Source organism: Orcinus orca, chromosome 1, assembly GCF_937001465.1.
Source record: "Orcinus orca chromosome 1, mOrcOrc1.1, whole genome shotgun sequence".
Classification (NCBI taxonomy): domain Eukaryota; kingdom Metazoa; phylum Chordata; class Mammalia; order Artiodactyla; family Delphinidae; genus Orcinus; species Orcinus orca.
In genome coordinates, this window is record NC_064559.1 from 107,702,463 (window position 1) to 107,729,354 (window position 26,892).

The 26,892-nt window shown below is 39.9% G+C and overlaps 1 protein-coding gene across 3 annotated transcripts in view; it reads left to right on the forward strand.

Moving 5' to 3' along the window:
- WARS2 (tryptophanyl tRNA synthetase 2, mitochondrial) overlaps nucleotides 1-26,892 on the forward strand; it is an 88,549-nt gene that overhangs the window by 53,795 nt on the left and 7,862 nt on the right. For all 3 annotated transcript variants that reach the window (XR_004485673.2, XM_004263253.3, XM_049702283.1), the window contains 2 exons: nucleotides 13,337-13,417; nucleotides 17,080-17,165. Coding sequence is in view for 2 of the 3 variants with exons in the window: in XM_004263253.3 (XP_004263301.1) it covers nucleotides 13,337-13,417; nucleotides 17,080-17,165 (167 nt within the window). In the remaining variant the exon portion in view is untranslated. The remainder of the gene's footprint in view (nucleotides 1-13,336; nucleotides 13,418-17,079; nucleotides 17,166-26,892) is intronic.

Here is a 26,892-nt window from a genome sequence, read left to right on the forward strand (position 1 = left end):
TTCCAATTTCTCCATCCTCATCAACAGTTGTTATTTTCTTTTTTGTATGTGTGGGTTTTCTTGGGGTTTGTGGGGTTTTTGTAATAGTAGCCTTCCTAATGGATATGAGACGATATCTCATTTTATAGTTTTAATTTGCATTTCCCTAATCACTAGTGATGTTGAGCATCTTTTCATATGCTTGTTGGCCATTTGTATAACTTCCTTAGAGAAACGACTCTTCAAGTCCTTTGCCCATTTTTTAATCAGGTTGTTTTTGTTGTTGTTGAGTTGTGGTAGTCAGTCTTTATTTTCTCCCACTTCACAGGTTGCCTTTTCACTTTGTTATGCCCTTTGATGAACAAAAGTATTTAATGTAGTCCCCAAAATCTTCAATATTTTTTAGGACCTAAGTTTTGGGGTCTATCATATATACACACATGAAAATTTAACATAAAATTTACTCAAGAAATAAATTTTATAAAAACAACAATAAACTGTCTGCCGTCTTGTCCTCTACAGAATAGCTCTCTTATTCTTCCTCAAGGTAGGAATTGCTGGTGGGGGGGGAGGGGCATGTTTATGGTAGATTGTTATCATTCCTAATTATTCATGTTCATTCCTGTAAGGACAATGATCAGCAGACTTTTTCTGCAAGAGCGTAGATAGTAAATGGTTTAGGCTTTGCAGGCCCTATGTGCTGTCATCACCCTCTTCACCACCACCTCTCCTCCTCGTCCTATTCTTTTTCCTTCTCCTTCTTCTCTTTTTTTATATTTGACTACCCTTTAAAAATGTAAAAACCATTCTTAACCCATGGGCTGAATAAAAACAATCCACAGGTCAGATTTGGCCTGTGAGCAGCAGTTTGCTAACCCATATGTATGAGGATTATATGTCCTCATCCATTGCCACATGACTGACAGTGCCTTCGACAGGAGAAGCATCTGTTCCTACTCCACTCATGTTGGGCTTGTCCACATGACTTGCTTTAGCCAATGGAAAGTGAGTGAGCATGTGATACACCATGCCCAAGCAGGATCTTTGCAAGCCATTCCATGTTTGTTCTGACTCTCTTGCTCTTCCTTCCTTCTAACTCCTTCAGTTTGGGTCCTGGAATGAGAAGGTATGTAAAGCAGAGGAAAAGCCAGCCTACAGCTACTAATATGTGATGTGAATGAGAAAGAAACCATTGCTGTGGGCCGCTTATTTAGGGTTGTTACCCAGCCTAGCCTAGAAAAAGCTGACTAATATACTGCTCTAGGTAAAGAGGTACATATGTGTACACATACACACACATATACACACTAAGCAATAGGACTTACACGGAGGTGACTTTTAAGTCTGGAGCAGGCTTATAGAAGCTACTTATTTAGCTTTGTAAATATTGAACTAAGAAAAAAGTATAGAAGAATCCAAACGTGTACAGATAGATATTCATTGGCAAACATAAATACTGACAGGAGGCAGACCAGTTGAAGAGAGTGAGTGAGAGTTTATCACTGATAACAGAGTTCTTTTAATTTAAATTGATCCCCAAACAAGGTTCCTGTTAAGGGGATTTGTGATGAGGATGATAAGAGTCTAATAAAAATAACTCAGCATGAAATTGCTAGTTTCCGAGAGGAAATGATCAATGGGAATTTGTGAGTCTGAATAGTCTTCCAGGTGTCCTAACCAAAACTTATAGTACCTGATTCCTGGGAAGATAACATTTATATAGGAAGTAATAAAATCCTAAGGGACACTTAGACATTTGATCTAAGATTTACTGAATCAGCTAATTGCTTGAATGGCTTTGATTGATACCTAAGGGACACTTAGACACTTAGACATTTGATCTAAGATTTACTGAATCAGCTAATTGCTTGAATGGCTTTCATTGATACCTAGCAGCTGTATTTTTTTGGAATCATGCTATCCTGTACTCTCCTTGCTAATTAAATGTTTCTGAAAAAAGTTTAAATTCAGCAAAACACAGGGGCTACTATAACAGACATTCATGTTCCCAATACCAAGGATGAATATTGTTGACATTTTGTCATATTTGCTTGACTTCCTATATTAAACAAAGTAGAAGGACCCTTTAATTCTTTCCTTGCCCACTCCTTTCACCCCTCCTCCCCACATCCCTTTTCTCGATCCCCAGGCAACCAAATCTTGGACTTGACCTATATCAATCCAGCCAATTTTTCACACTTGTTTTCAACGTGTAATCCCATGCATAAATATAATATGTTTAATTGTTGGTTTAAAAACAGAATGATACAAGTGGTGCCGTATTGTAGAACCTTTCTGCAATTTTCTGTTTTCACACAGCGGTATGTTTCTGTGACCTCATGTTCATACATCTAAACCTAGTTCATTTCTCCTATTTGTTGTATAGTGTGCCATTATATAAATAGGCCACACTTTATTTAGACATCACCCTATTAATAAACCTTTAATTTCATTCATGCATTCATGTAATAAATATTTACTGAGCACTTACCACGTCCTAGGTCCTGTGTTACGTACTCATGTTACATCAGTGAAGAAAACAGACAAAAATCTTTGCCACCATAGTACTTACATTCTGTTGGGGTAACACAACATAAATAATAACTATAATGAATAAGCCAAACATAAAGTATATTAGAAGGTGATAGGTTATATAGAAAAAGATTAAGGGGAACTGGGAGTGGCACTGAGGGAAACATGTTGCTATTGTAAACAGCGTGGCTTGGTGAACCCCCTTGATAAGATAATATTAGAGCAAAGACTTAATGTGAGGGAGTTAGTGACGTGAATATCTGGGGGAAGAGAATTCCTATCAGAGAAAAGAGTCAGTGCAAAGCCCCTAAGGTGGGAGTATGCCTGGTGTATTCAGGGAACACAAGGAAGTCAGCATGTCTGGAGAAGGGGGAACAAAGCGGGTGAGGAGGAGGGTTGGAATCCAGACGTCACAGGGTTGAAAGGGAGGAGATGATCATGATAGGCCATTGTAAGGACTTCGGCTTCTACTCTGAGGAAATGGGAAGTGCAGGATTTGGAACAGAGAAGTGACACAGTCTATGTTTGTTTTTGTTTTTTTTGTGGTACGCGGGCCTCTCACTGTTGTGGCCTCTCCCGTTGCGGAGCACAGGCTCCGGACGCGCAGGCTCAGCGGCCATGGCTCACGGACCCAGCCGCTCCGCGGCATGTGGGATCTTCCCAGACCGGGGCATGAACATGCGTCCCCTGCATCGGCAGGCGGACTCTCAACCGCTGCACCACCAGGGAAGCCCACAGTCTATGTTTTAAAAGGGTCACTTTGGCTATTGTTAAGAATAGACCGCATTGTAGCTAGGTTGGAAGCAGGGAGACCAGTTAGCAATCCAGGTGAGAGTTGATCGTGCCTCAGACCAGAGTGGTAACAGCAGAAGAGGTGAAAGTGCTAAGAGATTCTGAATATATTTTGAAGGTAGAAGCAACAAGATTTGCAGATGGATTAGGCATAGAGTATGAGAGAAATAGAGGAGTGAAGAATGACTCCAAGGTTTTTGCCTAAGTAACTGCAAGGGTAGAGTTGCCACCAACAGAAAGGACAGCTGTGGTAGAGCAGGTTTGGGAAGGAAGGGTCAGGACCTCAGTTCTGGGTAGACTGAATTTGAGATGTCCATTGGATATCCACACAAATATGCTGAATGGAGAGTTGGATATATGAATCTGGAATTCAGCAAAGAGGTCTGGCTAGAGTTATACATTTAGAAGTCATCAGTTACACAAATCGTAGTTAAAGCCATGAGATGAGATGAAATTGCAAAGAGAGTGAGTGTAAAAAAGAATGTAAATAACGAAACAAGGACTAAAACCTGGGTGTCTGCAATACTAAGGTCAGGGAGAAGAGAAGGAACCACACGAAGAGACTGAGAAGAAAAAGTATTGAAACTGGGAGAAAAACTACAATAATGCAGTGTCTAGGGAGCCAAGTGAAGAAAGTGAATCAAGGTGGAAGAAGTAACTAGTTGTGTCAAATGCTGTTTACTATGTCAGTAAGATAACAACTTTATCTTAACCATTAGCATTGCTGACTGGTGAGCGGTTGTAGTGGAGCAGTGGAGGTGAAACCTGATTGGAGTGGGCTTAAGTGAGAAGGGGAGGCTCATCAAACACAGCAGCAGCTCTGGCATCTTTTTCTTCATTGATGAGAACCCATTCTCCCCACTCACGTTTTGAAAGGATCTGGAGTTGGCTTTGATTTGAGGGCCATCTATTCCTGTGGGGAGAAAAATTCCTGTCTGGAGGAAAGTGGAGATCATGCCAAAGATCAGACAATCAGGACTACTCAAACTACATTATCCTTATTGCCACGGAATAAGTAATGGATGATGCATCAGAGAACAGTTGTGATGAATTCCACCTGCATAGTTTTTTAAATAGCCTTATTGAGATAAAATTCATATACCACACAATTCACTCATTTAAAGTGTACAATTTAATGACTTTTGGTATATTCACAGAGTTGTGTATCCATCGCCATAATCAAGTTTAGAGCATTTTCATCACTCCGTGATGAAACCCAGTACCCATTGCCCCTCTCCCCTCTCCACGGCAACCTCCGATCCACTTGGTCTCCTATGGGTTTGCCTTTTCTGAACATTTCATACAAGTGGATTTTGTGATTGGCTTCTTTCACTTAACATAACGTTTTCAAGGTTTGTCTATGCTGTAATATTTATCAGTACTTCATTTGTTTTTATTGTGGAGTAGTATTCCATTGTATGGCTATACCACATTTTGTTCATTCATTCAGGATGAGTCAGTGAACATTTGGGTTGTTTCCACTTTTCCAGATGTTTTCCACATGAAAATGCTACTCTGAACTTGTGTATAAAGTTTTTGTGTAGTTACATGTTTTTGGTTATCTTGGTATACATCTAGGAATGGGATTGCTGGGTTATATGGTGACTCTATATTTAACATTTTGAAGGACTGTTAAAGGGTTTTGAAAGTGGCTGCACTACTTTGTATGAGAGTTCTACCACCAATGTACAGAGGGTCCCTGACTTAGGATGGTTCAAACATACGATTTTTCGACTTTACAATGGTGCAAGAGCAATAAACATTGAGCAGAAACGGTAGTTCGAACTTTGAATTTTCCTTTTTATTTTCCTGGGCTAGCGATACGCAGTTTGATACTCTCTAATGATGCTGGGCATCAGCGGCGAGCCACAGCTCCCAGTCAGCCACAAGATTACGAGGGCAGACAACTGACAGACACACTTATGACAGTTGTGTACCCATACAACCAGTCTGCTTTTCGCTTTTAGTACAGTATTCAATAAATTACATGAGATGTTCAACACTTTATTATAAAACAGACTCTGTGCTAATTTTGCCCAACTGTAGCTAATGTAAGTGTTTTGAGCATGTTTAAGGTAGGCTAGGCTAAGCTATGATGTTGTGTATGTTAGATGTATTAAATGCATTTTCAACTTAGGATATTTTCAACTCAATGATGGGTTTATCAGGAAGTAACCCCATTGTAAGTTGAGAAAGATCTGTATAAAGGTTCCAAGTTTTTCATTTCTTTCCCCAAATTTTTTTGTTGTCAGTCTTTTTTTAAGTATCCTAATGAATATAAAGTGGTATCTCAATGTGTTGTTTTCTCAATGTGGTTTTGATTTGCAATTTCCTAATGACTAATGATGTTGAGCATTTTTTCATGTGCTTATTAGTTATTTGTATATCTTCTTTGAAGAAGTGTCTTTTCAAATCCTTTGCCCATTTTAAATTGGTTTATCTGTCTTTTCATTGTTGAATTATGAGTTTTTTACGTAGTCTGGATACAGCTACCTTATCAGACATGATTTGCAAGTAACTTCTCCTACTTTCACTTTCTTGATGGTGTCCTTTGAAACACAACATTTAAAAAAACTTTTTTTAACATCTTTATTGGAGTATAATTGCTTTACAATGGTGTGTTAGTTTCTGCTTTATAACATAGTGAATCAGTTATACATATACATATGTTCCCATATCTCTTCCCTCTTGCGTCTCCCTCCCTCCCACTCTCCCTATCCCACCCCTCCAGGCGGTCACAAAGCACCGAGCTGATCTCCCTGTGCTATGCAGCTGCTTCCCACTAGCTATCTACCTTACGTTTGGTGGTGTATATATGTCCATGCCTCTCTCTCGCTTTGTCACAGCTTACCCTTCCCCCTCCCCATATCCTCAAGTCCATTCTCTGGTAGGTCTGTGTCTTCATTCCTGTCTTACTACTAGGTTCTTCATGACACTTGTTCTTCTTAAATTCCATATATATGTGTTAGCATATAGTATTTGTCTTTCTCTTTCTGATTTACTTCACTCTGTATGACAGACTCTAGGTCTATCCACCTCATTACAAATAGCTCAATTTCGTTTCTTTTTATGGCTGAGTAATATTCCATTATATATATGTGCCACATCTTCTTTATCCATTCATCCGATGATGGACACTTAGGTTGTTTCCATGTCCTGGCTATTGTAAATAGAGCTGCAATGAACATTTTGGTACATGACTCTTTTTGAATTATGGTTTTCTCAGGGTATATGCCCAGTAGTGGGATTGCTGGGTCATATGGTAGTTCTATTTGTAGTTTTTAAGGAACCTCCATACTGTTCTCCATAGTGGCTGTATCAATTTACATTCCCACCAACAGTGCAAGAGTGTTCCCTTTTCTCCACACCCTCCCCAGCATTTATTGTGAAACACAACATTTTAAAATTTTGATGAAGACCAGTTTATCTGTTTTTTCCTTTTGTTGCTTGTGCTATTGGTGTCATATGGACTAACAAATCACTGCTTAACCAAGGTCATGAATATCTACTCCTATTTTTTTTCTAAGCAGTTTATAGTTTTGGCTGTTATACTGAGGTCTGAGATCCATCTTGAGTTAAGTTTTATGTATAGTGAGAGGTAGGGCTACAACATCATGCTTTTGCTTGTAGATATGTGCCTGCAGATGTTCAGTTGCCCTAGCATTATCTGTTGAAGAGACTATTCTTTCCCCCAATGAATTGTCTTGGCATCTTTGTTGAAAACCAATTGACCATAAAGGTAAGAATGTAATTCTGAACTCTCACTTCTTTTCCATTGATCTATATGTTCTGTCCTTATACCATACATTTTCTAAATTACTGTAGTACTGGATATTAAACCAAGCTTGCATTTCTGGAATAAATCCCACTTGATTATGTTGTGTAATACTTTATATATGTTGCTGGATTTAATTTGCTAGTATTTTGTTAAGGGTCTTTGCATCTATATTCATGTCATTGGCCTATAGTTATTTTTGTTGTGATGTCTTTGCCTGGTTTTGGTTTCAGTATAATACACGCCTCCTAGAATGAGTAAGAAAGTGTGCCCTCATCTTTTATTTTTCCGGAAGAGATTGTGAAGAATCGGTATTAATTTTTTCAATGTTTATGGGAATTCACTAGTGAAATCTGACCTCCACCCACCACCTAGGGTTCATTTTTGTTGTTGCTATGTTTACTTAGTGACTTTTCTGCCGCAATTCTGTAAAGTCTGTCTTCATAGTCATGTGTGGCCACTGCAGTCTCTGCTGGGTTAGCTTAGTACTCAGATAATGATTGAGCAGAAATGTCTAAATGCTTTGGTCCTATATTTTCAACCCTTTGCTGAGGGGCTTACACAGGGCCTCAAGGTGAGCTAGAGGTAAGAGATTAGGGTCTTCTTAGATCTTTCCTGGACGTGTGCACAGCCCTGCACATACTTGTGGCCTGCTGGAGGCCCAGGAATGTGTCAGGTCTTTTAAAAGTACTCTATAAGCATATCATTTCCCAGCTTTTCTCCTTAAGTTTTCTAGACAGCCTCTTGTTTTCTCCTACTGGTATCAGCACCTCAGGCAGCTGTAATATTAAATCATTGCTGATGATTATATTTGAAAAGTGTCTTAGGGCTGGGGCTTTTCCCACTGAGCGAGCGCTAATCAGGTCAAATAATAGCTGGCCCTGCAAATGGGGCTTTTCCCCATTTTCCAAATGGAGAGCTGTCAGACAGGTCGAGTAGTGATGATTCTCTGGGGCTGGATCTTTATGAGGAGCTCCAAACCCTCACATTCCCTTCCAGTGGCTGCTATGCTGCTGTTTTCATGGCTACCACAGATATGGGGAGAGGCTAATGGGAATCGGGCAAGTTAAAATGCCACAAAGCTCTCTGTTTTTACTGGGATTTGGATGTTTTTCTTAAATAAGTAATCTTCAGATTATTGCACGCCTTTGGCTAATTTTCCAGAGTTTTGTAAAAGTTGACTTTGACAATTTTTGCTTGTGTTCTCATTGCTTTTATGGAAGAACAGATTTTCAGAGGTTGTTGCTCTGCTATTCCAGAAGTCCCTCCACCTCATTTTAAACACCAGAAATGTTTTAACTTCTATTCAAGGCCAAGTATAGTTAGATTTACAAGCCTTTTACCTATTTTCACAAACTGAACACACCCATGTACAAGTTACATGGGTAACTTGCATTGCTCTTTATGCCCCTTTCCAATCACTAAACATCCCTTCCCTAAGATAACCTGGTTTTGAACTTAATATAATTTGAACCATTTAGTATACACTCTTTTATGTCTGTCTTCTTTCATTCAACATTAAGTTTGTGAGATTCTTTCCTGTTAAATGTAATTCAGTCTTCCTCATTGCCGTAGTATTCCGTTGAGTGAATATACCACAATTTATACATTCTCTGTAGGTGGACATTCGGATTACTTACAGTATGGTGCTGTTACAGCATACTCTTGCACAGGTATTTTTGTGAACGTATGTAAACATTTCTGTTAGGTATATACCTAGAAATGGAATACCTGGGTCATATGTTACATGAATGCTGAGCATTAGTGGATACAGTCCGTTTTCAAAGTTGGTGGACCAATTTACATTCCCACAGCACTGTATAAGAGTTCTGTTTACTCAATATCCTTGCCATACTTGGTAGTATTTTGGGTTTTTCTTTTTTTTTTTTTTTTTTTTTTTTTTTTTTGCGGTACGCGGGCCTCTCACCGCTGTGGCCTCTCCCGTCGCGGAGCACAGGCTCCGGACGCGCAGGCTCAGCGGCCATGGCTCACAGGCGCAGCCGCTCCGCGGCATGTGGGATCTTCCCGGACCGGGGCACGAACCCGCGTCCCCTGCATTGGCAGGCGGACTCTCAACCACTGCGCCACCAGGGAAGCCCGGGTTTTTCATTTTAATCATTCTGGTGAGAGTGTAGTGGTATCACAGTATGACTTTAATTTGCATTTAATGCACTTGGCCAATTTGTATAAGGTTATCTGCTTTTTTCTTATTAATTTGTAGGTATTTTTTTTTTTTTTTTTTTTTTTAACGGTACGCGGGCCTCTCACAGTTGTGGCCTCTCCCGTTGTGGAGCACAGGCTCCGGACGCACAGGCTCAGCGGCCATGACTCACGGGCCCAGCCACTCCGCGGCATGTGGGATCTTCCCGGACCGGGGCACGAACCCGTGTCCCCTGCATCGGTAGGCGGACTCTCAACCACTGCGCCACCAGGGAAGCCCTGTAGGTAATTCTTTACATAGTCTGTGTACCAGTATAATCTGTATAGGTTTGCAGCTAGCTCCTCCCACTCTGACTTGCCTTTTTTCCCTCTTTTAATGGTGGTGTTTGATAAAGAGACATCATTAATTTTAATGTAGTTTCATTTATCAAGATTTTTGCTTTATGTTTAGTACTTTTTAGATCGTATTAAAAATCCTTACTAACTGATTCATTTTGTTGTGAAGCTGAAACTAACATACCATTGTAAAGCAATTATGCTCCAATAAAGATGTTTAAAAAAAAAAAAAAAAAATCCTTACTGACCAAAGGAAAGATGCAATCAACTGATTTAATTTTTTCTGCGAATTTTTAAAAATTTTAAAATATTTAGGCAGAACATTTTAGTCTACCCTGAAGAATACCAGTGTTTCCCCATGAGTGTATTTTACAGATGATTGTCCTCTTTCATTCACAAAATCACCAGCAAAGCATCAAGTCTTAGACAGCTCTATTCCAAAATATCTTTTATTCCTTCCTTTCAAACCCAGCAATTCCACTGAGTATATTTCTTACCCCATTTATTTCTAATCACCCTGTCTTCTGTTTTCAGAGATAACAGAACTCATTAGAGTTGAAGTTCTCTCACTTTCTGCTCTCCACTCCTATCCCACAAGATAGATCCTCATCTGTATTTATTTCTCCTCCTCCTATTTCAGTGGAAGATGTAGGTCTCTCCCACCTTAAAAAACAAAACAAGGGCTTCCCTGGTGGCGCAGTGGTTGAGAGTCCGCCTGCCGATGCAGGGGACACGGGTTCATGCCCCGGTCCGGGAGGATCCCACCTGCCGCGGAGCGGCTGGGCCCGTGAGCCATGGCCGCTGGGCCTGCGCGTCCGGAACCTGTGCCCCGCAACGGGAGAGGCCACAACAGTGAGAGGCCCGCGTACGGCAAAACAAAACAAAACAAAACAAAATTTTTATTCTTAATCCCTACTAGTTACCTTTATTTCTATACTCCTTAAAAAAGAAATGTCTTACACATGTGATAAAATTGCATTGAACTAAATACACCCACACAATGAGTACATGTAAAACTGATGAAATCTAAATAGGGTGGATGGATTGTATCAAATTCAGTTTCCTGGTTGTGATATTGCACTATATTTATGCAAGGTGCTGCCACTGGGGGAACCTGGGTGAAGGGTGTACTGGATCTCTCAGTATTATTTCTTACAACTGTATGCAAATCTATAATTATCTCAGAATAAAAAGTTAAAAGAGTCTTTCAAAAAGTTATCTATAGTCATAATAACTACCATTTATTGAGTGCTTACTGTGTGCTAGGTACTGTACTAAGCACTGTCAGGTGGATACTGTTGTTAATCTCATTTTATAAATGATGAAACTGAGGCACAGAGAGGTTAAGTCATTTACACAGGGTTACCCAGCTACTGAGTGGCAGAACTAGCATTCAGATCTGGTAGCCTAAGCTCAGAGAGAGAGTTCTTATCCACTCTGCTATACTTCTTGTACATCTGCCTTCATATTCTGCCTCCTAGTCACGCTTCAACCCACCCCTCTATAATAGATTTAGCATTCATCCCAATCACTCCCCTGAACCTGCTTTTGCCTGGATCACCAACAAGTCCATTGCTAAATCTAATGGATTCTTTTTGGTCCTAACCATTCTTTCTGCAGCCTTTGTTATTGTTCATACATTCAACAGATATTTATTGAGCACCTACAGTGTGCCAGATTCTTGTTTTACAACAGTGAACAAGATGAGCAAAACTGCTGTTAACTGAAGAATACATGTCTTTACTTGTTATAATTAGGAGGTCAGAAACCTTTAATCACTGCTGACTTATTTGTGGACGGTCAACAGACCACCTTATTGTTCCATGCTTTTGTTTCTCTGTGGCTAAACCAGATTATATTGTTATTTTGTTTGTGATTTCACAACATAAGGCAGAATGTACTATATTTAATACCATTTTCACTTTTCTCCAGATAGAAATCTGACCTTTTCCAAGCAGTTGCCATGAATATGAATAAATTAAGAGAGCTAAATCCTAAAGTATACTACCTTCTAGTGTAATTATTAATGATATATTAATTTATGTTATAAATTATAATATTATAGATAAATTGTGAAAATTAATTGCCTTTGACCTTTTACTTAACTTTTTCCAAATAGGGATAATTGAATTAATTAATGCCACATTATTTGGAAACACCAGGAAGATCTCTGCAGAATATTCAATAAGTTTCATTCCATATAGCCAAATAAAAAGCTACTGGAAAATACTTGACTTCATGGAGACATCATGGTAGCTGTTTGCATATCACCAAAGCTGAGCTCTTGAGCCCTAGCTGAAGGAAAGGAATCATCTTGTCTCTTTCCACATATCCATGGTTATATTCTGTGTTTTTATTCCTTTCCCCAATTCAGTAAAGAAGCAAAAAAAAAATCTCTCCTACTTCTTCATGTCAAAAAACAGCTCTTGTTTTATTAGTTCTAATGGGAATGTGTTTTGCTTGGTGATTGGAAGCAACTATAATCCTCTTGCTTCCATCCAGGGTTACTGTTTCTGTCTGATAGCTGTTTGTTTACAGCAGCAGTTAGCAATTTGCATGGACAGTGCTGTCAAAGTCACTGCCCTCAATGAATCCCAAATGCCTCTTGGAAGAAAGATGACAGATTCAACCCAGCGACTTGCAAAACTTTAAAAGCGATTCCTTGTCAAACATGTGAAAAACAGCTCTTCCCTCTCCATGACTTGAGGGAAAAAAACGAGAAATTATCTTATGCCAGATGGCGATTCCTTGCTAGTAAAATAGGCCTGGGCTGATTCAGCTTCATTCCTTTATGTTCCATTTGCAAAATCCACAAAGAACACATTTGGGGCCACTTTTCAGAGCTGGCAACAGCCTCTGCTTTTTAAGGAAATCAGATGGGCACACACACAAAAAGCCACAATGGATGAAGGGCTCGGAATCCCCAGGGTCCAGAAACAGGATGCATAGGCCTTAAATTCTAGGTCACCAATTAGAATCTGGCCTGGACCCAAGAATCATCCCAATTGTTGCCAGATTTGGTGACTTGATTGAATTTGGTTAAAACAAAAACAAATTGGGAAAAGGTTATATTTTCTTGTTGACTAAACCTCTTCTTAAAAGAAAAAAAAAAAAAAGGAAGAAATAGAAACTATCTAAAAACATGCTTTCAGATGATAAGTGATTCCTAAATTTCAAATTTCTCTGGGTCTAAAGGACTCAGTCTTTAAGTCCAGTACCTTTCTTTGCCATTTACGTGTAAGATATTACGGCTGCTTTCATATATTTAGAATTCGTTTAGAGAGGATTTGACCAGTGTGCATGCATGCATGTGTGTGTGTGTGCATGTGCGTGTGTCTTCTTAATTACATTGGCTTTTTAAATTGACATATAGTTGACTTATTATATTAGTTTCAGGTGTACAACGTAGTGAGTCAACATTTTTATAGATTACACATCATACAAAGTTATTATAAAATATTGACTAGATGCCCTGTGCTGAAATAGATGCCTCAGGACATAATGAAACCCTCTCGCTGTCAGCTGCTTGCTAGGGATGTTGTGAAGAGAATTTAAACACTAGAATAGTAATGGTATTGGGTAGTTTTGAAGATGTCTTCTTCATCTAAAATTCTATGCATTATGAATTAGCCCCCTTAATTTTTTTAATTACCCTCATTTGGGGTATTTTTAGCCAAGGTAATACCTGTTGTCTGTTTGGTTTTGCCTTATATACAAGAAGATATTGACCACCTTTGTTAATGTTCTATTTTATTTCTTCAGGTGTCTGAACACACACAATTAAGTTGGATCCTTACCTGCATGGTCAGACTACCCCGATTACAACATTTACACCAGTGGAAGGTAAATGCCAGTGATCTGATTAATAAACAGAAAGAAGTTCAGTTCCCAGTGCAGCTATTTTTCCTCTTTCTGTTTATTTTTGTCTTAGACTCTGGGAATCCTGAGTTTGCTGGCCTCCCTGGTCTGTTACTCTAGCAGCTAGCTAGACCAGCATCTTTAACCTCACCGCCTCAGGGTATGAAACAGATAGTAAGAGGGTTCTCTAAGATTCTTTCCAACTGAAAAACTGGATGAAAATGTCCAGCTTATTAATTATTTGATTTTATCTGTGCATGGTCGGTCCTGAGTGACCTTTACATAGACTTGGTAATGACTTTGAACGTGCCACATTCTAATTAACAAACAATCACCATTTCTGGATTACTGGACTCTGAAGTTGCCTCCACCGGAATTAACTGGCATTAAGGCCAGAATGTTTTCATTGTGGGGAGAAGAGACAGCATATTTTATTTAATATTTAAACAAGTTGAGTCCAAGCAACAGTTCAAACCCACAGAAAAATTAAGCCTGTTCTTTTTCTAAGAAGTTCAGCAGAGAAATATAAATTGGGTAATTCAAAGTACTTTACTCCCATGTATTTTTGCAATTGGACAACCTGAGGGTAGGTGGCCCACCACTATGTCAACACTGATATCAGTATCAAGCGTCTTTCCAGCATATTTTCAGGGCCATTAATTTCCTCAAAAGGCTTTGATTTCCTATTTAGAAGGCTTCACATATGCTGCAGAGAGAAACAGACAGAGCTTTAATATGGCAGTGTCTAAATAGGAGGTACTGGTGATGCTGCAGAATCGTTACCTGCCAGGAGTTAAAAACAAAATTTTGTAATGTTCTCTACTGTATTTTGGTTTGGGGCAAGACTTTCCCATTTTATCGTAATATGGTAATGCTAAGCTGAACACTGAACGCTGAAATCCTTTTATAAGAACTGATTTAATGGGAAATGCTCCCACTTTTTTTTTATTATTATTGGCTGCGTTTGGTCTTCGTTGCTGCGCACAGACTTTCTCTAGTAGGGGCAAGCAGGGACTACTCCTTGTTGTGATGTGCGGGCTTCTCATTGCGGTGGCTTCTCTTGTGGAGCATGGGCTGTAGGCACCTAGGCTCAGTAATTGTGGCTCGCGGGCTCAGTAGTTGTGGTGCACGGGCTTAGCTGCTCCGCGGCATGTGGGATCTTCCTGGACCAGGGATCGAACCTGTATTCCCTGCATTGGCAGGTGGATTCCTAACCACTGCACCACCAGAGAAGTCCCTCCCACTTTAAAATAGTGTCTAAGGACCTCCTGGTAACACGTTACTAGTGAATGATTCTGAAGAAGGCTCCTACTAGTCCGTGATTTCTTATCTTTGGGGAAAACATGGCTTTCAAAGCCAGTCTTAACTGTAGAGCATGGTATACTGCCTTCTGTGGTCATTCCTTCATTAACAAATACTGGTGATGCCTTCTGCTAGTCTCATATCACACTAAGGCCTGGAGGTATTACAGTTACCAAGATGGATGGATGCAGCCCCTTTCATGAGGCTTATAGTTTATTTGGGAACAGACAGTTAAACAAACAATCAAAGTGTAAAAAGTTTTAGGAGGGAAAGGTTCCAGTTCTATGGGAAGAGCTAAGAACCCCTAGGTTGGTTCTGATTGGGGCAGTGAGGGACAAAACAGGGGGGAGGAAGGGTAGGGTCAGGACTGGAGAGGTCAGGGTTATTTGGAGGATTGATGAGATAGCACAGATGTGAGGCATCTGGGGCCCATAATAGGCATCCAATAAGTAATAGAGCTCTCCACAGCTCCCCACTTCCTTTGTAGTTTCAAGGTCCAGTATTCTAATATAAAAAGACGATAAATCTAATACAGTAGCAATTTTTTTCTTTTTTTGAGGTACGCGGGCCTCTCACTGCTGTGGCCTCTCCCGTTGCGGAGCACAGGCTCCGGACGCTCAGGCTCAGCGGCCATGGCTCACGGGCCCAGCCGCTCCACGGCATGTGGGATCTTCCCGGACCGGGACACGAACCCGTGTCCCCTGCATTGGCAGGCGGACTCTCAACCACTGCGCCACCAGGGAAGACCGACAGTAGCAATTTTTAAAGACTGGGTTCTTTTCCCATTTGCTCATTTCCAAATTAAATTTTTTAAGGGAATTCCTTTATTTTTATTTATTTATTTTTGGCTGTGTTGGGTCTTCCTTTCTATGCAAGGGCTTTCTCTAGCTGCGGCAAGCGGGGGCCACTCTTCATCACAGGCCTCTCACGATCGCGGCCTCTCTTGTTGCGTAGCACAGGCTCCAGATGCGCAGGCTCAGTAGTTGTGGCTCATGGGCCTAGTTGCTCCACGGCATGTGGGATCTTCCAAGACCAGGGCTCAAACCCGTGTCCTCTGCATTGGCAGGCAGACTCTCAACCACTGTGCCACCAGGGAAGCCCCCCAAATTAAATTTTTATTATAATTACCCTATGATCATTGCAAACTGGCCTTTATCATGAACGTAGTAGTAAGGTGTACTGAAGGAATTGTATGATCAAACTTTCAAGTTTCCTATGAATGGCCTATAGCATTAGTAGTGCTGTAAGCCAGAAACTACTTGAAGTAACTAGAAAAATTTGTAACTAAATTATGGAACATTAAGATGATTAAAGAGAGAAGCTGTTGTTTTCAGACCCAGTCTCAAAGGGTGTGTCTGCATTTTGGTTGGGGAACCCCGAGTTGTGAGCACGTGAGTTTGGTCCTCAGACTCATGCAAATTTATAAATTGAGTTGTTCATTTCATTCAGGAATCTTTGGATTTCAGGGAAGTGATTCATATTAACTCAACAAATAAAACTTATCTACACACCAAAATATACCAAAATATCCATTTATCATTTTACAAGATATGATATACCTAGGCCTTAGAAGCAATTACCAGTGAACTGCACACAATAGTCCCTGCTAATAAGTAGCTCTGCTCAGAAAGCCAGATTCCCTGCAGCAAGGGAGTTAGTATCACCAGGGCTCACATTCAGCACCCAGTGCTCGCCAGTTGTTAAATATTTCTAGTATCATCTCCAGTGTTTCCATCAGCTTCCCTGTTAAGGAAATATTTTGATTTATACCACCTGTACTGTTTATTGGAGCACTTTACTCTCAGGACAGATAATTAGGATTGGTTAGATGAAATTTTCTCTTAGTTTCATTGTTTTTAATGCCATGATTTTCTGGTTTTTTGTTTTGTTTTAATGTGATTTTAAGGGAACATTACAGTTTTGTCAATAGCAGAGTGTGAGACTTTCTGGGAAGTTTCCACAAACAATTTGATGTTAACTAATGTTAATTTATAGAAATTTAATTTCATGGTATTTTCTGACCTTCCCTGTGAAATCTAGAATTTATCTGATTTGGAACCTAGAAAATCTTATGTCCTTACTTTAATAAAATGAAAAAGATATAGTGGCAGTGCAGGATCGTTTCAAGGGGCAGTGGGGAAGCGGATTCACCTTATTCCTGCCCAAGGCTGGAGCATGGAGACAAGCCAGCCAGAAGATGGCCAGAGTTACTAACAGGAACTGAGATAGAATGTTGTTACAGGTGGCTTCAAATCACCCCTTGCTTGCTTTAAAGATTTCCTAATTTAGCATTATAATTAGGTTCATGTCGGATTTGTTTCCCTCCTCTCTTTCCACCCCCGCAGGCAAAGACTGCCAAGGAGAAGCAGAATGGAACCATGGGCCTGCTCACCTACCCAGTACTCCAGGCAGCTGATGTTCTGCTGTACAAGTAAGGAGCAGAGTTCACCCCTCATCCTAGATGTAGTCATGCTGACAAGAGAATGTCTCACCTATCTCAAATAGATTCGGTTCACGGGGAAAGATGGGTACAGAAAGGATCAGACACATGAATCTATTTGTGTCTATTCCCTGGTAATAATACTAAATTATAGAAGTATGTTTTAATGTGAAACTAATAATATTAAGGAGTAGCCCTTAGGGCTTCCCTGGTGGCGCAGTGGTTGAGAGTCCGCCTGCCGCTGCAGGGGACACAGGTTCGTGCCCCGGTCCGGGAAGATCCCACATGCCACGGAGCGGCTGGGCCCGTGAGCCATGGCCGCTGAGCCTGTGTGTCCGGAGCCTGTGCTCCGCAACGGGAGAGGCCACAACAGTGAGAGGCCCGCGTACCGCAAAAAAAAAAAGAGAAGTAGCCCTTAAATAGCACTTGCCATGTGTTGGAAACAATTATAAGTGCTTTACATACATTAACCCATTTAATCCTCACAACAACCTTGTAAAACTATACCATCATCATCCTTAGTTTACAGATATGCAAACTTAGGCTCAGAGTGGTTAGTAACTTGCTCGAGGTCATGTGCTAGCGAGGCTTGGACCCAGGATTTGAGTCTAGAAAGTTTGGGTACAAAATCTGTGCTCTTAACCACTATAGAATATACCCTTCCCTAGTAATAATTACACTTCAAGAGTTTTAAATGTTGATTTCTCATATAATCTAGACTCTCAAGCAATGCTGTCCCATAGAACTTGCTGCAGTTACGGAAATGTTCTCTACCTGCGTGAAGACCATAGCCGGTAGTCACATGTGGCTATTGAGCACTTGAAATGTTGACAGAGGAACTGAATTTTAACTTGTATTTAACTTTCATTAATTTCGATTTAAATAGCTGCCTGTTGTAGTGGCTACTATATTGGACCTGCAGGTTGAGATCAAGTTTTTCAACATGGTATAGGGTGCCCTCACTTTTCTTGGACCCATAATCTATAAGTCAGCTACTGCTGCTACTTACAGGTCTCAGAACTATACAACTAGAGGATACGTGCACTCTCTGGAGGGCTGGCCAGGGCTTCTGACCCCATTCCTCTCCCGATTCTTCCCTCCTATCCCCACATCACCTCCCTCGGCCCCCATTTGTCCTTCTAGAGATAAAGCCTCCCAGTCAGCATACAGTCATGGCCAAACCTTGCTACTGTGAAAGCTTCTGAGGAAGAAGAGAAACTATATGGGTCTTTTTTACCCCTTTCCCCTAAAACCTTGACCCCATAAAAGTGATTCTTCTGGGCTTTCCTGGTGATGCAGTGGTTAAGAATCCACCTGCCAATGCAAGGGACATGGGTTTGAGCCCTGGTCCGGGAAGATCCCACATGCCGCGAAGCAACTAAGCCCATATACCACAACTACTGAGCCTGTGCTCTAGAGCCCGTGAGTCACAACTACTGAAGCCCACGTGCCTAGAACCTGTGCTCTGCAACAAGAGAAGCCACCACAATGAGAAGCCCATGCACTACAACGAAGAGTAGACCCCGCTCACCGCAGCTAGAGAAGGCCCACGCGCAGCAACAAAGACCCAACACAGCCAAAAATAAATAAAAATAAAATAAATTTATAAAAACAAAATAGTGATTCTTCTGTGGTAAAACTAGAATTCTTTGCATGTAAATGTGATAATAGCATGGAGATGACAGTATACGTACCTTGTGACATGACCTCAGAGCCCTTGTGCAATTATGATGGAAACAGCTAGAAGAATAGCTGCTTAACTTTACATATAAGGAATGTCCATTAGTACATGCAATCTATCTTTAATTCTGATTCAAACTTATGTGTTAGGATTATGTGTCTGTTTGATATATTAACTTGAATGCTGGACCCCTGATAGCATTTATTATTTATAAGAAGTAACTTTTGACTTATTCTGGGAAATCTAGAACACTTTTCTCCAGGAGCAGCAAATGAAAGTCTAATGAGGGTCTGATAATATATTTCCCAGTGAAGCAGCATATTTACTTAGAAAGGTTCTGTAAAGAACTTTGATTTTGTCACCTGTAAAGATGAGAAAAATCATTATTAAAGGATTAAAATGAAATCTGTCACTTGGCTATGATTGATGATGATGTCTTTGACTATTACAAGCTTATGTCTAGTTTCGTTTTCAAGGGCTACTTCTCCATAGAACCAAAGGCTGATTTTTCAGCACCAGGATTTGGAAGCACACAAGAACAACAGATTTCTTCAACAGTTCAAGAGCTATAATGGGGGAGTCCTGTGAGTTCAGGGCTGTGAAGAAGAGTAAACTTGAACAAGAATGACTGCCCTCTGTGATACCATGGAGCACAGAGCGGGAAGGAACTTTAAAGGGCCTCTTCTTCGACTCCCTTGCTTTACAGATGCGGCCCAGGCAGGTTAAGCAATCTGCCCAAGCCATGCAGCCAGACAGTGGACAGAGGAGCCTCAGAGCGTGACTATGGTCTCCCGAGGCCAGTGCTCACCTTCCTTAAGGAGCCAGTCGTTGCGTTAGGAAACAAGATCATCACATGAACAACCAGAGCAATATAGATAACATATAACAAAGTGATGATGAATCTATTTTTATCAGGTGCCCGAAAATACAATTGTCAGAATGATAAAAATCCTGCAGTTTCTTTCATTCATAAAGTGCATTAATGGGACATAGCTCAGGGGGTTATTAAACAGATTATGTATGAATTGATATCACCTAGTATATACTCAATACAAACATTTTAAGAGTGCAAGCAACATTTTAAAAGGCTGATATTGGCAGAAATATCTCCTTAACATCCCCAAATCGGTCATATCATCTACCTTTCTTTCAACCCAAGCCTGAAGTTGAGAATGTTCTCTTTTCTTACACAAAACAATAATTATTTCAGAGGGGGCAGGTAAACACCAAGAGCTTTCCGATAGCTTCCTGTCTGTCTTACTCTGCCCAACATCAGCAGGTTCTCACAGTCGGTTAAGGATTCCAAGGATAAGTACTTCTCCAGCCTCAGTAACCCCAGCCTACTCCCAGTAGCAAAAAAATTCCCATACTATAAATATTCCTTCTTTAATGCTTATTGATCTATTTGGTGGTTAGAATATGTACTAAGAATGCCATAAGATGCCTTTCTTTTTCCTATTTTCTGAAAAGAAAATTTTCATGGTATATGTTTTTCTATCCCCATCAGGCTTCTGATATTTTATATATAACTTGTTAAACAGACAAAAGTATTTTTCTACAAAACTAGGTAATTATCAGTATTGAAGATGATTGTCTCCTACCTTAGCCTAGAAACTAGAAACTATCTCCCTGTAATGCCACGATTAGATCAAAGATGTGGAGCTGGTACCTGCATGCTCCTTTTCTAAAGAGAGATAGCCCTACGTTTCTTTCCTGTCTGGTCTTAGGCTGCACATACTGCTACCAGCCACCATGCTCCCATAGACTCTGTTCCTTTGAGCTTTTTCCTCCTGCCATCTTCCTTCAGACTATTCCCCAGGGCGCTATTGCCACACCAGGGCATATGTGTCATTTGGACCACTGCAAAGTGTGCAGACAAGTACAATAAAATCAGCTCTGTCTACTACAACGTTTATTCTGCTAACATACAATTCTCATCTGTATCACTGTGCTTCCTTCCAAGTTTAGAAATTTCCTAATTGCTTGATAATAAGTAGCAGAGGCAGGACTCAAACCCAGGTCTGATTTTTAGCCTGTACCATTGTTTTGCCTATAACAGAGCTCAAGCACTTGGGGTTACTTTTTGTTTGGTTTTGTTTCAGATATTTCTGGATTTTGAAAAATATCATAACTAGAATGTCTATGAATATATGCATTATAAACATAGATAAATACAAAAAATAAAAATAGATACAAAAAACATTCATATTTTCTCTCACCAGAAAATGTGTATGTGGCCTCTTCATAAAATGTTGATGTGCAGGGCAGTTACAGATTTCACGTTTGCTTTCGTCAAAATCAGCATGAGAATTGAGTGGTACATGGTGGGGTGGAGAACAAACAAGGGGGAAGGGAATGGAAGAGGAGCCTTCCAGATAAGTGTATGAGAGATTAATGTAATTGTTTTGGCAGAACTTCGTAAGGAACCCAGGAATGGAGACCTGAGACCATCTTAAGCTTGAGAGCATAATAAAATAGCAGGTATTTGAAGAGAGACAAAATACTCAAAAATAACAAGTGTTTATAATTTTTTATTTTATATCTACATTATTATTCTGAATATCTAAGTTCCAATAGCTAGATATATATATTAAGTAAATATTTCTCTCTCTCTATATATATATATATACATATATATATATATACACACACACACACACACATATATATACACACATACATAGTTTTTATTAACATACAGCAAATACTTGTTAAGTAACTGTAAGGCCACTAATCTAGAAAAATGCACTGTGCATGGACTTGAGGGAAAGGGAAGAAGGAATTCACATGTGAGCATTATTTGCTAGGTGCCATACTGGCTGCTACACATACGTTATCTATTCAGATTCTCACAACAGCTCTGTAAGACAGTTAAGTGGTGTTATTCCCATTTTACAGATAAAAAAATGGAGTTTGGGCTTCCCTGGTGGCGCAGTGGTTGAGAGTCCGCCTGCCGATACAGGGGACACGGGTTCGTGCCCCGGTCCGGGAGGATCCCACATGCCGCGGAGCGGCTGGGCCCGTGAGCCATGGCCACTGAGCCTGCGCATCCGGAACCTGTGCTCCGCAATGGGAGAGACCACAACAGTGAGAGGCCCGTGTACCGCAAAAAAAAAAAAAAGAAGTTTTAGAGAGGTACCACTAAGTCTGCTCAACTAGAGATGAGAGTGATTACCTGGGCTACTCAGTTTCTCTTTCTCAAGAACTAGAACAGAGAAATACAGGAAGAGGATAAGAAGATAGTGAAAGCAAAAGCTGAAATGACAAAGGAAAATGTGGAAACAGAGGCCTCAAGGAACTATGAGTAAGCAGAACCAAAACCAACCCCAAGCCAAGAGTACAGAGAGTAAGATGATTGGTCGGAAACGTCAGACTTGGTAATTCCAGAGAGAAGCTGAGTTGCTGTAATGTCTGAGGATCAGACCACTGCCATTGAGAACAGTTGAGATAATTCATTCCTAAAACTGCTTTGGAGACATCTAGTTTTTGCATTACATTCTTTCTTTGTGAAGTCAGTGTGTCCTGAATGTTTATGAGATTCTGAAAGCTGCTGGCCAAATGTCATTTCAGTACTCTGCTGAGGTTCACATACTTACCCACAACAGCCAAAGCAATCATTTCTTCTCTTTCTCTTTCACTTTTGAGCTATCAGACAAGCACCTACAGTAAACCAGAACCCTACTGGAAAGCAGTCTGAGAAATGTAGCTTACAGGCTGCTAGCCCCTGAAAATCAAGAAATAACGTAGAAGGAAACAATGATGCTGAGAGGTCAAGAGACAATGCAGTACACTCTCCTAAAAGCAGGGGGAAGCTATTTGTGCGCTTTTAAGGACAGAGTGAAATGATTTGATTTGTACTTTTAAAAGAACTAATTAAAATACACAGAATGAATTATAGGGGCACAAGAGCAGCCAGGGTAGTCTATTAAGAGGCTCTTTCGTTAGCCTATTTAGACCATGATGGTGACAGTGAAGATGAAGAGAAGAGACAAATTTAAGAGATTTTAGGATGTAAAGTGGATAAGATTTCATAATGGATTGGATGTGTATGAGAAAGAGCTATCAGGGATGTCCCCAGGTTCCTGACTTATGCAGCTAGATTGATGGTGTTACCATTCATTGAGATAGGGAATACTGTAAGAGTACTAGCCAGAAGAATTTATAGCTTCAGTTGGTGTTCTCTCTCCTCTTGGAAGCTAACTCCCTAGAAGTTAAAACCTTCTTTATATCTCTCATAGTACTGGCACCAGGCCTTGCATAGCATAGGTCTTCAATAAATAATTGCTAAATTAAAGAGTCATTACAATATAGCCAACAAGCAACCAGTGGTGGTGAATTCATCCTTTACAAAAGGAAAAACGGCACCGAACTCCTATCGCAGCCAGGCTGGTTAAAGGCAGTAGCACCGAAAATGCATAAACACAGCCAAAGAAGTAGGAAAAAAAATAAGAGAACAAATCTCTGTGAGCAGATATTTGTAGGCAATGATTATTCATCTGGACACTAATTCTGCCAGAGGGGTGGGGTGGATCCCAAGTAAACGTAGATGCCACAAGGAACTAAGCAAAAGAAAAATGGTTTAGTCACCAAGGAAGATGATCAGACGCATTATTGTGTGACAGAAGTTGTAACAATCAAAATTATGAAAGACTTTTGTTTTATGTTGTGTCTAAGAAAGTACAGTCAGGGTAAGTAAAAAAAAAAAAGAAGAAAATGGGGAAAAAGAGAAGACATATTAATATGGAGATCATTATGTAGGGTATAAATTTTAAAAGAACAGCACTAAATTATTTGAAGTGAGAGGAAGAGTGTGAGTAGAGAGGTTGAAATGTGAAGAGAATCAGCCCCATAAGTGAGCAGAATCAAAGACAGACTGAATTAATGTAGAGTGTAAACTCAATGGATGAGAAGTAAGGGCCAAGATAAATTACAGGAGGTGAAAGGACCAGCTGGAGCAGAGGGAGGAAAGACTAGAAACAAACAAACTAAAATCAGATGAAAAAGCCAAGTGGAGCAATAGGTCCAGGTGAAAAAAATTAAAATTTTTTTAATCCTTTTTTGAAAAAGAAAAACCTCACAGAATTGTAAGAAAAGAGGCTAGGATCCGACATAAGGCAAAGACACATGCAGAGTCATTATGAAAACTAAATGTGTTTTCTGTTTAGTTTGGTTGCTTGGTGAATCTGGAACCATTTTGACATGTGGAAATATTCATTTTGATGTGCTTAAAGTGTATTGATTATGGTAATTGTTTTTTCTGTGTTAGTTGCAGTCCATTGTGATTTCCTATGGGCTACTGTAATTGCTTTTTAACCTGCCCTGTTGGCTAATTTGGTTTGGGGAGTCAAGGTAACCTCTGCGTGTCAGCCTCACTATAATTACAAGACAGGAGTGCAAAGTCCAGTCAAAGGACAGGAATTTAGGAAGGTGGGCGTGTGCACGTACATCTCAGAGAGGAGCACGTACAGGGTTGTGGACAGGAGGGAAACATAAAAAGGAACATTTTTGTTTTCGCCACTTGTCAAGCCAGTGACTTTCTTCTCCAGGCTGTGTGGAAGAGAGCACTGGACATGGCCTAACAATCATTTTGTAGAATTTCCTAAATTCACTTACTGACCTTAGAAGAAGAGAAACGACTTCCTGATCCTTTGTCATGGTCCCTGGATTTTCCCTTTGCCTTCATTATCCTGTCTCTGTTTTCATTAAATTAAAAGACTCCTTAGAATTCCTATAACATACCATTTATATTTGGGTATAACCTAATCAGATATTTAAACTATCAGTTTGAAATATTTCTTCTTCCCAAATCAGGATTGCTGCCCAGGTCTGTGACTGTCTCTGGGATTTTATGTTGATATTTATGTTCGTGGTATGAGTCAGCTATCAAAAAGGAAAATGGTCCTGGTTTGAAAAAGGCCACAAGGTACCTCACATCAAGGTCCCTAATATACCTTTCTTGTACCATTTTGTCCTTCATGGTATCAGATATTAATGACTATATGTTATAGCCAGTGTTGATTGAGCTCTTACTATCAAGTATTGTGCTATGCTTGGTTAGCTCATCTAATCTTTGAAACAACAGTAAGAGGTACACACCATTATGATCCTCATTTTGTAGAGGAAATGGAGGCTTAGGAACAGTAAGACACTTGGCTATGGTAACTCGCTAGTAGCTGTTGGAGCTATGATTTAGATTCAGTCTGATCATAAGCTGATTTTATTATAATTTTTCTCTTGGTATATAACTATATACATTATACTTACTTCCTCTTAAGATCATTCATTTATTGAAGAAATATTTGTTGAGCTTCTCCTACCTACCAGGCAAATCTAGTAGGCCTTGGAAATAGAATGAAAAGCAAGACAAGTTCTCAAAAAGCTTATTTGATAGCAGGAGAGAAAATAACATACAATTAAATAAACAAACAAATGAAGTAAAATAATTAGACTAGGGTTAATACTATAAAGAAAATAAATAAGATACTGTGAAAAAGAATAAGAGGGGGAAGCCAACTGTGGAGGTGGTAGTTAGGGAAGTCTTCTCCAAAGAGGTGATATTTAAGCTTAGACCTGAAATCAAGGCAACAATAGGCAGGATTTAAGGGAGGAACATTCTGGTAGGATAGAAGAGCAATATGTTCAATAGATCCAGCTCCCTGCCTTAAACATTTGAATTGTAAACTTTCCAGGATACACCATTTTGTTTTCTGTCTTCTGTAGACCTATAGGGTCTAGTAGTAGGAGAGTCAACGGTCTCTCACAGGTTCATTTCAATGTTCTACTATAATTTAAGCATTCTCTATTCAACAGGAAAAAATTAAAAATCACTGCTACTATTTCTGTTCTTTTTAACATATTGGTGCATTTCCTCCAAAACAGTTTTTGAAGTTAACATTCCTTGTTTGCACACTGTCTACCAGGCACCAAACTGTGAGCTTTGCATGCATTATTTTACTCACTCATCAAGCAACCCCATGAGTAGGAACTTATTATTAGTCAGCTTTAAAAATGAAACAGATTTAGGTTGAATACCTCTCCCAGGAACACGCAACTGGTGAGTGGCAGAGCAGGAATCTGACCCCAGAACTGCCTGACAGCAGAGCGCCCCCTCTAACCGCTGTGGCCTCTCCTTTATCTGAATGTACATTATATGTATTTTCCAAAAAGCTTGCATCCTGGGTTTTTGTTTATTTTTTTTTGGCTTATATTTTCCCACATCATTAAATGTTTTCTGTTTTTATTGATTTTAATGTTTTCTTTGTTTTCTGCCTTTTGCTATATAGATTGTGGGGTTTTTTGCTTTTATGTATTCCAATGGTTTGGAAGGTGTGCTTTCTGTTTTTAATTCTAGCAGTGACCATCTTTAAACAAAGACCACCCAAATGAGAAAACAGCCTTTCAGAACTTGTCACAGCAAGAGACTCAGCCACCATCACTTGTGTTCTGCAGGCAAGCAGGGGAGTACAGAGGCCTTATAGGAAAGAAAGTCTTCAGGGATGCTCTGTTTAGAGGTTGTTGCCACGGGGAAGCTGGAGGCTGACTAACTAGAAATGGGGCATCTTATGTGATTGGTTTGGGAAGCATATTTGACTTTCTCTGGTTGGTCCTGAGTTGGATAAAGCTAGGACAAAGAACTGGGACGCTGGCAGTCATTGACCAAGTCTTGACCATGCTGGGCCCATTGCTGCAGAGACTGTTGTTTGGCCTCCTGAGCTAGTTGCTCCAGAGGTTTTGGGTCAGTTTTTTGGCCATATAATGTCTGGCCATTGTCCATTTATATGCCAGTTTCTCTCTTTTCAAAAATGTGTTTTTGAATCTTTTGCGAATCATTCCAAATAAAAATGTTATCATGATATCATGTGGTAAGATGGGTTATTAATCACACTTGTAGATCCTCAGTCAATACTCACACTTCGTTTTGATTTTGTAAACTAACCTGGGATTTTCAATAGATTGTTGTTATTTAAATGGCTTGATTTTAGACTACATCATTTTCTATTTCAAATTGTAACCAAGATTTAGACTTTATGTTTTTAG